At 55.0% G+C, this 13,352-nt stretch overlaps 6 protein-coding genes across 6 annotated transcripts; 3 read left to right on the forward strand and 3 right to left on the reverse strand.

The window, feature by feature from the left end:
• Window positions 1–31: 31 nt before the first annotated feature.
• On the forward strand, window positions 32–1,550 carry P174DRAFT_392228 (cystathionine beta-lyase STR3). Its single transcript, XM_024823547.1, has 2 exons — window positions 32–281; window positions 335–1,550. Exons 1-2 carry the CDS (start codon window positions 72–74, stop codon window positions 1,436–1,438), a joined length of 1,314 nt encoding a protein of 437 aa, XP_024681922.1. The 5' UTR covers window positions 32–71; the 3' UTR covers window positions 1,439–1,550.
• Window positions 1,551–1,807: 257 nt separating this feature from the next.
• Window positions 1,808–3,222, forward strand: P174DRAFT_443211 (uncharacterized protein). The gene is made up of 3 exons (XM_024827763.1): window positions 1,808–2,196; window positions 2,262–2,745; window positions 2,781–3,222. The coding sequence occupies exons 1-3, from the start codon at window positions 2,150–2,152 to the stop codon at window positions 3,015–3,017; spliced, it is 768 nt and encodes a 255-aa protein (XP_024681923.1). The 5' UTR covers window positions 1,808–2,149; the 3' UTR covers window positions 3,018–3,222.
• Window positions 3,223–3,276: 54 nt separating this feature from the next.
• Window positions 3,277–5,381, reverse strand: P174DRAFT_513729 (ferric reductase family protein; the record flags this gene model as incomplete). The annotated part of the gene is made up of 6 exons (XM_024832002.1): window positions 3,277–4,246; window positions 4,297–4,395; window positions 4,457–4,708; window positions 4,758–4,878; window positions 4,932–5,182; window positions 5,245–5,381. The coding sequence occupies 6 exons, from the start codon at window positions 5,379–5,381 to the stop codon at window positions 3,277–3,279; spliced, it is 1,830 nt and encodes a 609-aa protein (XP_024681924.1).
• Window positions 5,382–5,933: 552 nt separating this feature from the next.
• On the reverse strand, window positions 5,934–7,627 carry P174DRAFT_461759 (putative cysteine synthase B; the record flags this gene model as incomplete). Its single annotated transcript, XM_024830044.1, has 4 exons — window positions 5,934–6,371; window positions 6,392–6,493; window positions 6,554–7,383; window positions 7,438–7,627. The coding sequence occupies 4 exons, from the start codon at window positions 7,625–7,627 to the stop codon at window positions 5,934–5,936; spliced, it is 1,560 nt and encodes a 519-aa protein (XP_024681925.1).
• A 708-nt stretch (window positions 7,628–8,335) lies between these two features.
• On the forward strand, window positions 8,336–10,507 carry P174DRAFT_422332 (putative MFS drug transporter; the record flags this gene model as incomplete). The annotated part of the gene is made up of 8 exons (XM_024825031.1): window positions 8,336–8,366; window positions 8,480–8,604; window positions 8,654–8,787; window positions 8,845–9,644; window positions 9,697–9,886; window positions 9,947–10,012; window positions 10,068–10,121; window positions 10,189–10,507. 8 exons carry the CDS (start codon window positions 8,336–8,338, stop codon window positions 10,505–10,507), a joined length of 1,719 nt encoding a protein of 572 aa, XP_024681926.1.
• On the reverse strand, window positions 10,290–13,341 carry P174DRAFT_229884 (E3 ubiquitin-protein ligase). Its single transcript, XM_024821403.1, has one exon. It carries the CDS (start codon window positions 12,989–12,991, stop codon window positions 10,640–10,642), a length of 2,352 nt encoding a protein of 783 aa, XP_024681927.1. The 5' UTR covers window positions 12,992–13,341; the 3' UTR covers window positions 10,290–10,639.
• Between the last annotated feature and the right edge of the window lie 11 nt (window positions 13,342–13,352).

The raw sequence follows: 13,352 nt of genomic DNA on the forward strand, positions 1-13,352 counted from the left end.
TTTGAGTGTTTCAACCTGACCGATCAATCTACGCTCCTTGCTTTCCCCGCTACTTTCCCGCCCCGCAAGCGATGTCGGCCTCGGGTTCTGGTGCTGCTGTGCCTGCAGTCACCGATGCTATGAAGAAGGCATTCCCTCACGTCGACCTTGACGGACACAATCTCCCACCGTCTCCTGCTCCGTCGAGTCCTCGGACAGGCAAGCGATATGCAATTGCCACAGAACTTGTATATACCGACAGCAATGACCAGTACAATGCCAGCAGCGTTCCCATTTACCAGGTATGTCTTCGATGCGAGGCAACCATTCGGCGAGAGTATACTGATTGAAGCAGAGCGCCACGTTTAAGCAGACCTCGGGCGGTGGCGGCGGAGAATATGACTACACTCGCTCCGGAAATCCCACCAGAACTCACCTCGAACGACACCTCGCCAAGATCATGTCCGCGCAGCGCGCGCTAGTTGTTTCTTCCGGTATGGCTGCTTTGGATGTGATCTCCCGTCTGCTTCGTCCCGGTGACGAGGTGGTGACGGGTGACGACCTCTACGGCGGAACGCATCGTCTTTTGAAATATCTGTCGACCAACGGCGGCATCATCGTTCACCATGTCGATACGACGCAGCCGGAGAAGGTTCGCGAGGTCTTGACTCCGAAGACGGCCATGGTCTTGCTCGAGACGCCAACCAATCCCCTCATCAAGATCGTCGATATCCCTCAGATCGCCACGGCGGCGCACGAGATCAACCCGAGTTGCTTGGTGGCGGTAGACAACACGATGATGTCTCCGCTGCTATTGAACCCTCTCGAGCTCGGTGCGGATATTGTTTATGAAAGTGGAACCAAGTACCTGTCTGGCCATCACGATCTCATGGCCGGTGTGATTGCCGTGAACGACCTTGCTCTTGGGGAGCGGCTGTACTTCCCCATCAACGCGTCGGGATGCGGCCTGTCTCCCTTTGACTCGTGGCTCTTGATGCGTGGTGTCAAGACGCTCAAGGTGCGGATGGACCAGCAGCAATCCAACGCGCAGCGCATTGCCGAGTTTCTCGAATCCCATGGGTTCAAGGTCCGATACCCGGGGCTGCGGTCTCACCCGCAGTACGAGCTGCACCACTCCATGGCGCGGGGCGCCGGAGCTGTGCTGTCGTTTGAGACTGGCGATGTTGGCGTCAGCGAGCGCATCGTCGAAAGCGCCAAGCTGTGGGCCATCAGTGTCAGCTTCGGCTGTGTCAACAGTCTGATCAGCATGCCCTGCCGTATGAGCCATGCCAGTATTGACGCGAAGACGCGACAGGAGCGCGCAATGCCGGAGGATTTGATCCGGCTGTGTGTTGGTATTGAGGATGTAGACGACCTCATTGACGATTTGCGGCGGGCGGTAAGTGTCTTGCACTTTTCTGCGCTTTTCTTGCGCTTTTTCAATACTAATTACGGGTGAAATAGCTCGTTCAAGCCGGTGCAGTCAACATTACTCTAGATGGATTCGAAGCGAACGTACCCAGTGAATCAACTAACTCGGCGTGATGTTATGCAAAATAGCGGGTACGGTCTCATGTTCAATTTCGGGGCGATATCAGTGGCGTTGAGGTTTACAAAATATATCTCGGTTATACAGAACATAAATCTGGTTAAATTCTAAGTGCCGTATGCATTGTAGATTGTAGACCTAGGTGTTCTTGAAAATGAGTCTTGACTGATGTGACTGGGACTACTGGATTGCGGCAGAGGCAGCCGGCATCGGAGGCTCGCCGAGTCGTATCGGCCCCGGGGCATTCTCGTCCGTGAATGCAGTCAGAGTCACCAGCGTAATTGTTTTCCCCAGATTGGTCAGGATGAATCGCTGGCGATAATGAGTATTAGAGGCATGGCTGTTTGTAATTGATTACTGCAAATCTTTATCATCTGCGCAACCGTCATCCGTTACAGACCTGTTAGTGCCGACGCCCTCGTTGTTTACTCTACAATCGACCGAATTCAGCAGATTATGCCACGGAATGCCCTCACCCCAGATGGCCCTGTCACCATACCAGGTCCAGCCGCAGAACGGCCATTGAAGGCCTCAACGGCACCGACAGCTGCAGCTTCATCCACATCGAAATGGAACACAGACAAACTAGGCATGCGCCTCGGTGTAGACATCGCCAGCGCAATGACAGCAGGAGCACTAACCTGCCCCGTCATCACCGTCATCGATCGGTATATCCCCATCCCTTGCCCCCTTGCGCACTGAAGTCCTACTAACCAACCATACTGATGATCAGGGCAATCATCGAGAAAGCCGCCAAGGGCCTCCCCATCCGCAACACCCTCACCTCCTGCTTCCGCTCGATGCTCACCCGCCCCGCGGCGTTCTTCACAAGCGTCCCGTTTCTACTGATCTATACCCTCTACACATCGACGTACCTCACTGCCAACGCTATTGATACGCTTACGTCGACGCTGCGCGATCGACCCTTTGAGACAGTTTTCCCGGGAACGGTCAAGTTCTTGACGACTACGGCTGTGAATATGGGGATTTGTGTTTACAAGGATGCGAGGTTTGCGAGGATCTTTGGGGCCGCCACCAGCCCCCAGTCTTCTCCCAGCAGTAGTGCAAGTACAGGTGTGACATGCCACCCATCCAGCACGTCAGCCTTGAAGGTCCCAAGAATAAGCTACGCCCTCTTCTGCCTCCGGGATAGCATCACCATCTTCGCGTCGTTTAATGTGCCTGCGCTGCTTGCGCCGAGTATCCCCGATAGGATTGTGGCTACGGCAGGGGGAAATCTGCGCTGGCGCAGTTTGCGTGCCCGGCTTTGATGCAGTTCGTCAGCACGCCGATGCATTTGCTGGGGTTGGATTTGTATAACCGGCAGCCTGCTGGGGGGCTGGGGTGGAGGGAGAGAGTGGGCAGGATTAGGAGGGATTATGTGGCGAGTTGTTTTGCGCGGATGGGGAAGATTGTTCCTGCGTATGGGGTTGGTGGGGTGGTGAATGTTAGGATGAGGGAGGGGTTGATGAGACGCTTGTCTTCTTAATCCTTAAATATTGCTCTGGCATTGTGTTGGCGTTGGCGTTGGGTGGGTAGATTTCTTTCCGGTTAGATATGGATTGTATAGCTGGTGTCATGTACAGATCACAGCTAGCTGATGATGATCGGTCTTTTTCTTTAGCTAGATAGATTAGGTATAGAAGCTATCGCATCTCCCGCTACCGCAATTGCAGTGATTACCATCTGACAAGGTTAGGTTAGCATTACTTTCTTCGAAATGTCCAATGTCAGCAACTTGGCTAATCTTACGAGAAAGGCTCCAAATGCAGATATACCTCCTCCGCTCCACCCCCCAGGACATCCCGCTGCGCCCGCGCAGCCGCCTTCCGCACATCGTGCAGCATGCTCGCCGGACCGCAGACGAAGATACCTAGTCGCTTACCGTGCGCGCTGTACGGAGACTTACAGCCCGCAATGAAGGCAGGCAAGTCCGGCCGGGGACCATGTGATATGCCGATCTGCGACATGCTGCTGGCGAGGGGTTTGGTGGAGGGGAGTTTACTCTCCTCGTCTGTCTGCTGCTGCTGCTGCTGCTGCTCCTGCTGCGCAGAGGTGACGTAGATCGAGGCGGAGACATCCCCGCCTCTGGTAGAGATATTTGAGGTCGAGATGCGGGTCTCGATTTCCCCAATGTACCACTCTGCCATTGACTGGTTGCGCGTTGCGAAGATGATCTGCAGAGTTGGTGTTGAGGAGGATGAGGAGGGCGATGAGGCGGCCAGCACCGCGTCCACGACACCCAGCGAGAAGCCGCCGCCTGAGCCGCCCGAGATGACCAGAACGGAGTCGAAGCGCGCGAGGTCGTTGGATGCGGATGCAGCGAGGCCGCCGTAGGGACCCTCGAGGAGGACGGTGCGCTCGGTGCCCGGGCGCTGCGCGGCGAGGCTGGCCAGTCGGGCGGTGATCCCTCCGCGGGGTTTGATGTAGAAGACCAGTTCGTTGGGTTTGGACAGGGAGGCTGCGTCGTGGGCAATGGAGGCGATGGTGAATGGGTGGGCGGTCAGAGAGTGCAGGCTGAGCTGGGAGGGATTTGGGAACCGGAGGAAGACGTGTTGGCCTGGGGACCAGGTTATGAAGGTGGGGATTTTGATGCGGACCAGGCCGCATGGGAGGAGGTCGAGGGTGGCTTTGTGGCGGCCGTGGAGGAGGGTGGTGCGGATGTATGCTGCGCAGAGACTGAAGAGGTAGAGGGTGCCCCCGGCGATGAAGTAGTCCCTGCCACAGTCAGCTTAGCTGCCCATCAAGTAGATAGAAAGCGATAATACCAAGATGTGAGACGAAAGTCGCAGTGGAAGAAGAAGAAGAGGACGAAGAGCAGCGCCACGGTGACGTGTGTCGCTTTGAAGAACTCGTAGTATCGATTTCTACAGAATCTGTCGTTAGGGGCTCGTCTGAGAGGATAGAGACGAAGGGGCTCAGACTCACCGGATGGCTGGCAAAGACATGAAGGTCAAATACGCCTGGGGAATCAGCGCCGCAACTCCAGTCCAGTAGGTGACCTCCGTCTTCCACTGCTTGACCATATCGCCCTTGTCGATGTGGACGATGATGAAGGGAAAGGTGTGGATCAACGCCAGGACGAACATGGCGTAGCTGGCCCAGTGATGGAAGACCTGCAGCTTTTCATGCGGTACCCCTGTCAACATCGAGATCAGATTCGCTTTCGTTCCCAGGACCCTACACAATCAGTTAAGCCCGCCGACACAACTTGGGCCGTTGTACTCACAGCACAAAAGGAAGCAGGGCCAAGGCCATCCACCCCGTCCTCGTCGCAATCGGCGGACTACCTCCATAGGAGACTGTCGCCGTATTAGGCCAGTAGTATGGCTTCGGGCCAAGGGTCATGGCTAGTAATGTCAGCGGAAGTCAAGTAAAGTAGTCCATCTGGTCATACACCCACCAAAGAAAAAAACAAATCCCACCAGTCCTAGGAGCATCACACCCAGAGACGGCGACCAGTACCGCAAGGACGGTATCTGGTATCCCTGATAGGAGAGATAGCGCATAGCAGCAGTCGTCTTCCGCCAGACAGCACTGCGCTTCACGGGCAGAGGAGCCCGGCGGGAGAGAAAGTGAGCTATGGCGAAGACCCCGATGGCCGCACACATGAAGTAGACGGTGTTCAAGGCGTAGACATGATCCGCTTCGTACCTGAGTTGTAATTAGTCTACTGAAGCGTCGTCAGAAGCTTTGTAGAAGGGTAAGATAGATACCAGTATCGCCAGTGACCGCGACGGTAGGCGCACTGCTCCGGACTCAATTTGCATGTGTCTATTCTGGAGGAATGAAGCATAACAGGCTGGTCTAGCCATGGAAGGCCGGAGCCTGCGTCGTCAGACATGTCCATCATCTTGGTACTCAAAGACGATCACGACAGTAGATGGTGATCTTGACTTGGTCGGGATTTATACAGAGGAGAACATAACTCTGCAGACAGCAATGGTGCGACTGCCAGGATAGAAGGAACGCTAACAGCTGATCTAGTACACGTCCTGAATTCTAGTTACTAGAGTCAGATATAAGAGTCAGGTAGAGCACCTCCAATGACCTAGGTAGTATCGTTGAATGCTTCAGGGCTGTAAATGCTGGTCGCTGATTGGCCCAGACATGCTCACAATTGAGCACATTTCCAGCCTGTTTAGCGTCCAGTGTGGACCATCTTTCTCTTTTTTTTCTTCTCTTCAGATAATATTAATCTATTTCTTCTTATTTAATTCTGTTAATTGGCCTATGGGCTATGAGCACATTTGCGCTGAATCCGTGCGTTGGTTGCAGACACAAGACACCATGGATCAACCTTAGGAGGGAAGACGGAAACGGAGAAAAAAAGAAAATGGTGGCATAATCTCATAATCACTAGTCATAGTCATACTACTAATGTAACAGTTACCAGCACATATCATCAACCCACTTGCAATGGGACGCTCTCCACAGAAATCGACGATTTCATATGTTCTGTGCTAGCGCCAATACCATTGGCAGTGCAGGTGCTCACTTCGTTCTCTCCCCATAGCCCATGATCCCTCAGGGCTTGATACCCTCCTCTCAGACTATCGGCCTCGATACCCTTGGCTCGCAGAACGCTGGTGGCCACGCGGGCTGTATCGCCATGATAGCAAATGACCAAGACATGCTGGCCACGGAGCTTGCTCAGAGCCTCCTCGGCCTTGAAAAGGGTCTCGAGTTCTAGCCATTGGGCTTCGAGCACGCTGGGGTCCGCGAATGGCTTGGGAGCATGTGAGTCGAGGCTGCGAAGGGGAATGTTGACGGATCCCGGCAGATGCCACGTGGAGTAGTCGGCCGCCGTTCTCAGATCAAGCACGCAGCAGAGTGGTCTGAGCTCGATGTTGCGCAGAAGACTGTCGGAGAGCGAGCGGGGGTCTCGTAGAAATGCGTGAAGAGGACGATGGGGCTTCGTTCCCAGCTCTCGTCGTAGCGGTAGATGTCGACTGCGCTGAGATTCTGCTGCCAGTCAGCATGAAATGTTGGTGTCAAAATCAGAAGATACAGCCAGAACTTCACCTGGTTCTTGATGGGATGGAATTTCTCCGCCCCCAGTTTGGAAAAGTACTCGCCGATGTACTGATAGGGCAGGTCGCAGCAGATAAAAACACAATGGACCAAACCATCCGGCCCAGCTAGCTCAGCCAGCGTCCCGGCCTGCTTGCGTTTCTCCAGCAGCTGAAACAATCCCTGTAGATTGAATCCCGACGACGGGCCACAGACTATCCCCTCCCGGCATAGGTCCAGCGACAGGGAGAAGGAATCGTACGAATTGACTTCCTCGATGGCATCGACCGCCTCTCTCCAAGGAAACTCGACGGGCTTCAGGAGCGCCAACGACCGCGGGCCCGGCACGCGGTCCCCAGCTGCCGTGCACACCCCCAGCCGCAACACCGACGGCTTGTTCTCCTTGAAAAACGTCCCCAGCCCGGTCATGGTGCCCGACGTGCCCATGCCGGCGCAGAGCACATTGATCTCCGGGAGCTGCCTGAGAATCTGCGGGCCCGTCCAGCGCACATGCGAGCCCCAGTTATCATGGTTCTCGTACTGGTTGGGGTTGAGGACCTCGTCGGACTCCAGACCCATCTTCCGGGCACTCTGGATCCCGCCGCGGTCGTCAAACGGTTCAGGCTGGCTGGGCCCGCCGAACAGGGTAATATCCAGGCCGAAGAACTGCATGAGTTTCAGCTTGGCGTCGCTGGTCTTGTTGCTTAGGAAGGCTCGTGTGTCGTGAATACCGTGCATGACGCGGGCGATCATCGACATGGATATCACCGTGGACCCGGAACTATACTCGATGATGGTCTTGGTTTTGCCCGGGACGACTTTCTTCTCGAGCATGTTTAATGCTGCGTGTTTCGTTAGTCGGTAGCTATCATGGTCCTGAAGGGAGGGACTCTTACCAGGCATTGCCTTGACGTTGTTTGCTGGATGCATCGACATCATTTTGGCGTAGATGCGCACCCCATCCTGGTGGTAAGGATTCAGGTACTCTGGAACCTCCACCAGGGGTAGAGGCGGCTGGCAATCGGGGTCAAAGTACTTCCTGAGGGCATCAGGGCCCCGGTAGACGTTCAGCTCGTTTGCAGTCATCTTTTTGCTACTGACAACGAATGTAAACGCTAAGCAAAAGCATAAGACGCAGAGGCCCCGGTTTTATACCGCAAACACCTTTTCTGCAGTGACAGAATATGCAATATCCCCGACAGCAGAATGACCCACCAGCCGAGGATCACTGCGGCCAGAAGGAGAAGATCCATCTGAGCAGATTCCGGCTCTGTAATGAGCTCTTTTCTGAAACGGCAGGCTGATCTCTGCAGGTTTCTGCCTCGGGGAATTGCCCAGACTACCTTGGAGGCGGATGTTTCGCCTACAACTACCGTGAACGGACGGGAGAAAGAGTACCTGGAGGCCATCGACGAATGATCGACAGTATTCTACTACACTATTCAATGTCAACTTCCATGATTCGCAGTGTAGCGTAGGCAATAGACCCGTTTATGGGTGTTGGCACCTCCAAGGTCCTGAAAGAATTCGGACGGCAATTGCCTTCAATGAACACAATGAATTAACTGTACACGGTGTTTCTTCAAATAGAGTAATTAATTAAGACACGCACGGGGACCTTGGTGAGTGTTTTTGCGCACATTTTCCTGTTTAGTGCGAGATGGCGTCTGGATGCTGCAGACCGTCCGTCAGACCCGCTTCGTATTATTATCAATGATCACGGCAGTTGCATTTTCTCATCAAACGGATTGACCCACGGGTACTCGAAGAATACTACAGTCCTTGGGCTCTGCAATGCACGGGTCGGATCATTGTCGCCCTCGTGGTGCATTCCAACTTTTAAAACCCAATTCCCATTCCCGCTGTAGCCAGTCAACATCAGTTGAACCAGAGACGTAGCAAACCACAATGCCAGACACGCTGATCAGCCAACAACAGGAGTCAAGCCCCCGAGCTCCTCTGGAACAGTGGTAGAGGCGACAGAAGGTACAGAGTCCAAGGCAGCAGGGCAACATGTCTTCAACGAGCAGACAAACTATGTCCCCAGGAGTACCATCATCACGGTGAGTATCATCACTGGACAATATGATCCAGAAAAACTGAGAGAAGCAGATCTTCCTCGCATGCTCGACGGTCGATCTCGTCGCCTTGATGGACCAGACGACCCTCGCGGCCAGTTTGTCCATCGTCGGCAGCGCCCTCAACGCCAGCGACCAGACGTCCTGGATCTCCGGCGCCTATTTCGTGTACGTCAATAATCCTCCATTATCATGAGAGTGAGTGAATCCTGCTAACGACCGCAGTACATCAACCTGCTTCCAGCTGCTCTATGGCCGCCTCTCCGACATCTGGTCCCGCAAATACGTCCTCTTCACCGGCCTCGCCATCTTCTTCTTCGGCTCGCTGGCCGCCTCTCTCGCCCAAACAGCCACCCAGCTCATCATCTTCCGTGCTTTCACCGGCATCGGCGGCGGCGGCCTCATGACCGTCGCCCAGATGATCGTCAGCGACGTGGTCCCGCTGCGCGAGAGGGGTAAATACCAGGGTATTCTCGGCGCGGTGGTCGCGGTCGCAAACGGCATCGGGCCCGTGATCGGAGGCGCGCTCGCATCCGCATCGATCGAGAACGAGTCGTGGCGGTGGATCTTCCGGCTGAACCTCCCGCTCACGGTGCTCACGACGCTGTGCGTGTTCTTCTTCATGCCCCTGCGCAAGGTCACGGGAGCGTGGAAGGTGAAGCTTGCGGCGGTGGATTTCGTCGGCGCGGCGCTGGCCCTCGGCGGGACGGCCGTGCTGCTGCTGGGCCTGAACTGGGGCGGGGGCGAGTATGCCTGGGACTCGGCGCATGTGATTGCTACCCTCGGCGTGGGCGCGGCCGTCTGCGTTGCGTTCGTGCTCTGGCAGTGGAAGGGCGCCGCGTTCCCGCTTGTCCCGATGCATATCTTCCGCTCGCGGATCGTCAACGGCGCGTGTCTGACCATGTTTGTCAATGGGTGGAATTTCCTGGTCCAGGTGTACTATATTCCGACCTTCTACCAGCTGGTCTTTGGGTATTCGACCGTCAAGGCCGGCGCCATGTTGCTGCCCATCACGCTGTTGCAGAGTATGTCCTCTCCTCTCCCTTGCAAAAGCAGACACAGCTGACAGACTGTTAGCGGCCAGTAGTACCGCGTCCGGACTGGTCGTCCACTGGGTAGGCCGGTACAGGGAATGCATCCTCTTCGGTTGGATGATCTGGGCCGTCGGACTAGGCCTCTTCTCGACGCTGGACCAGTCGTCCGGCCTGGGGAAACAGATCGGCTATGGGATATTGACAGGTGTGGGTGTGGGCAACACCCTGCAGCCGTACGCTCAACCCTGGCGCCCATTCCCCTTCCCCGTTCTTCAACTAATGGATCATCACAGAGCCCTCATCGCAATCCAAGCCGGCGTCGAGCGCCGTGATATGGCCGTTGTAACTTCCTTCCGAAAGTATGCCACCCCTTTCCCATCTATCACCAAAGAAAACACACACTGACTTGCACAGCTTCGTCAGAAACCTAGGCGGCACACTCGGCCTAGCCGTCGCCGGAACAATCATGTAAGATGCCATGCCATGCCCTGCACATCCACCAGGACTGACTGCAGTGCACACTGACATATTCCAGAAACAACATCCTCTCCTCCTCGATCTCCAGTCTCGGATTTACGGCTTCAGAAACAAGATCCTTCCTGTCCAGTCCACAGAACTATCTCTCGGGTTTATCGGCGGACGAGGCAGAGCGCGTGCGTGCCTTGGTCATACCAGCGTATAAGCGGGGCTTCAGGATCATTTTCGTAATTGGCGGCGCACTGGCGGCATTTGCGTTCTGTTTGGCGTTTGCGCTGATGCCACAGGTTGAGTTGAATAGGGCCGATGATGCGAAATTGAAGGAGGAGGCGAAGAAGAGGGTGGCCGGTGCGGACGATGAGAAGAACGCTTGCTAGCTATCGGTCTCGGTTAATTTGTACCGTGGTTTAGAGATGATAAGAGTGGTAAACTAGAATAATCGAACTCATCCATTATTAATTCAAGTGAGGAGAAAAAAAGGTATCCAGGTAACAGTAGTCGTCACGTCGTCAAATCCAAAACAATCTGGCCCAACTTCCTTTTGTGTACCCATGCCCATGCCCCAGGTTGAACGAAACAATGCAACGCCCACCAGGTGTATAGCAGGCAAATGCAAGACGGCCAGAAAAATCATGTTTCATCAATAACGACCACTTGCTCCACCACCCAGTCCACCAAAGCCTGTGCTTCCAGTTTCCACTGCCCGTCATGCCACACCTCGTTGAGCCAGTATCCCCAGCCCTTGCCTTGATGCAACGGGAGCCACCAGGACTTCCTCTGGGTGTCTGCTGAGAAATCGTTGTTGACTTGCAAAGCCCCAACCGCAACCCCGGCGGCCGAGGCGCCCTGCCGAGCCCGCCACTCACGTTCTGCTCGCTCACCTGCTCGGCGCGCAACAGCCTCCTCGTCTTCGGCCTGGTACAGATCGCATTTGTTGCATTCTGTACATCTCGATCCCGGATTGATGCGGAAGTGCTCGCAGAAGTGCTTGTAGCCTTCCTCTGCATCTTCTCCATCGAGGCCATTCCGGTCGTTGTCGATAGGATCTTGCCCCCAGCCGGTGCGACGTTCTCCTGGTTGAAGATACCAGCTACAAGGCGAGGCATTCGGGCTTGTCCTGCTGCTGGAAGTGACGACCCAAGGGCTTTGCGGCAGAGATAACACATGGAATACCCGCAGACGCAGGTCAATTTGTTGCAGCCGGACGACTTGACAAAGGACAAGCCGCACCGAGGACATGTGCGCTTCACCGCAGCTGTGCGCGCGGCCTCAACAGTAGCCCGAAGGTCGAGCAACAGGGGCTCATGACAGATGTGAGGATCCCGCCACGGTTTCTGGCAGGTGATGCAACTGACGCGACGGCAAAGAGGATTGGCACAGGTGAATCTTTTTGGTCGAACCTTGAGACACAGATTGAGAAGCGAATTCTTGAGGATAGTCGGCACAGCCGTAGGATCCAGTAAGTATAGAATGATCAGCGGGATGGCGAGCAAAGGTATCATATCGAGAAGTATAACAGTCATCAAGATCGTAGACAAGAGTCCATCACGACGAAAGTGCCAGGCAATTCCTTTGGCAGAAGGATGGTAAACGGGATCAACCTCGGCGTAAGAGCAGAACGGACAGCGGACAAGTTTCAACTGCGACTTCATTAGAGACTCCGAAGCCAGCCGAGTCTCGAATTTGCAGTAGGTCTCGAGGCCAGCCTTTTCCATGATTATAGCTCGCTTGACGGTCTCAGGATCCAAGCTGCCCTCGCAGCTACCGTGGGCAATCGGCGCGATACACTTCAAAGTCGATCTCTCCACGTCCACCGACTTCCCCCATCCTTGTCCAAATAGAGCCTCGTGGACAGTTCTCTGTATGCAGCTATAACAAATCATGTGGGAGTCGACTGAGCAAGTGGAGATTTGTTCAAAGGTCACATCGGCCAAACAGCACTCACACTCATACAGTGCATCAACCGCCTGTGCTTCGCGTTCATTGAGCTCCTCGGCCAACTTGAAGTCTTTCTCCTCCTGTTCCTCTCTCCTCACTCGCAGCAAAGGCGCAAGCAGAGCCTCATATAACTCCCTATCCAGCTCGACGCATCCCGTCTCCTTCAGCCTAGGCACCAGCTGCCCATCCGCACCCCGCTGCCATACCACCAGAGGATGCTCGTCCTTGTCCTTCTTGCGTTTAAACGAAGGAAGTATATTATTGAGCGTCGCCCGCCACGTCCGCCTCGAGAGCTCCTTCAGTGTCGGCCGCGCCCGCATGTAGCAAAAGTTCGCCTCGGCCAGCACCGCCTCGACCGTACTCCTGCTCAGGCCACTGAACTCCTTCGCCAGCACACCCTTCACAGAAGCCTTGTACTCGTCGCTCCGGAACCGTTCCTCGGGCGGCACCACACGCGGATCGTGTTCTCGTGAAACATCACCATCACCCGCTTCGCCTCCGGTCCCCGTCGGGACGTTCCACCGCCCAGCCACCCATTCATTCTTGTGCCGGAGAAGCTGCTCCACGCACACCTGCAACCTGCTCTGCCCGTCAAACCGCACAAGCAGTTCGCGGAAGACCTCGATCTTCACATCTGGGAAGATCCGGGCTAGTGTCTCCAGCGCATTGTTGAGCTCTTCCTGCTCCTGCTTCGCGTTCTCGGCTTGGGTGTTTGACGTCAGGGCTGCGATGGCACGCGACCGAAATGTATTCCCGAACGGGTTGTTCCGGAGGGCTTCGCTAAGGGTTGTTGATTGATTGTTGCTATTGCTGCCGCTGCCGCTGCCGCTGCTGTTGCTGTTGCTGTTGCTGTTGCTGGACCGGGGCGCGGGGGAGGCCGTCGTGGATCTAGAGAAGCTTGGAACAGGTAGCGAGAGCACCATCGTGGCAACGACGGAAACTCCGCTACATGATCGTTGTGCAGATGAGACTCAATGCGAATTCAACTCAACTGCCTAGCGTTGATAAGTTCCGTTGGCATCGGTGTTTGATGGTTGATGTGCTGGTTGCGGGGAGTGAGTGTCCAGGTTGAGGTGCGGTCCTCGGTGCTGATGGGGCAGGTTACATAACCATGAAATCGAGGTGTTGAGGCGTCCTGTCACCCAACTACAACTCTCAGACAACTAATCAGTCACTCTCCAAAAACTACGCAAAAATTGATTGACTCATAAGAGTTCTGATCGAACACAGTATTATACTTTGAATGTGCAAAAGTATTGTTCGATCGCTTACAAATTTGAGCGT

Source organism: Aspergillus novofumigatus (assembly GCF_002847465.1).
Source record: "Aspergillus novofumigatus IBT 16806 chromosome Unknown P174scaffold_5, whole genome shotgun sequence".
Taxonomy (NCBI): Eukaryota; Fungi; Ascomycota; class Eurotiomycetes; order Eurotiales; family Aspergillaceae; genus Aspergillus; species Aspergillus novofumigatus.

Excerpts from the sequence above, each read along its gene's own strand:
- P174DRAFT_392228 (XM_024823547.1), top strand. The coding sequence starts at position 72 with ATGTCGGCCTCGGGTTCTGGTGCTGCTGTGCCTGCAGTCACCGATGCT. Across the intron at positions 282-334 it reads GCAGCGTTCCCATTTACCAG|AGCGCCACGTTTAAGCAGAC; the intron begins GTATGTCTTCGA and ends TGATTGAAGCAG.
- P174DRAFT_443211 (XM_024827763.1), top strand. The coding sequence starts at position 2,150 with ATGACAGCAGGAGCACTAACCTGCCCCGTCATCACCGTCATCGATCG. Across the intron at positions 2,197-2,261 it reads GTCATCACCGTCATCGATCG|GGCAATCATCGAGAAAGCCG; the intron begins GTATATCCCCAT and ends ACTGATGATCAG. Across the intron at positions 2,746-2,780 it reads CGAGTATCCCCGATAGGATT|TTTGCGTGCCCGGCTTTGAT; the intron begins GTGGCTACGGCA and ends GCGCTGGCGCAG.
- P174DRAFT_229884 (XM_024821403.1), bottom strand. The coding sequence starts at position 12,991 with ATGGTGCTCTCGCTACCTGTTCCAAGCTTCTCTAGATCCACGACGGCC.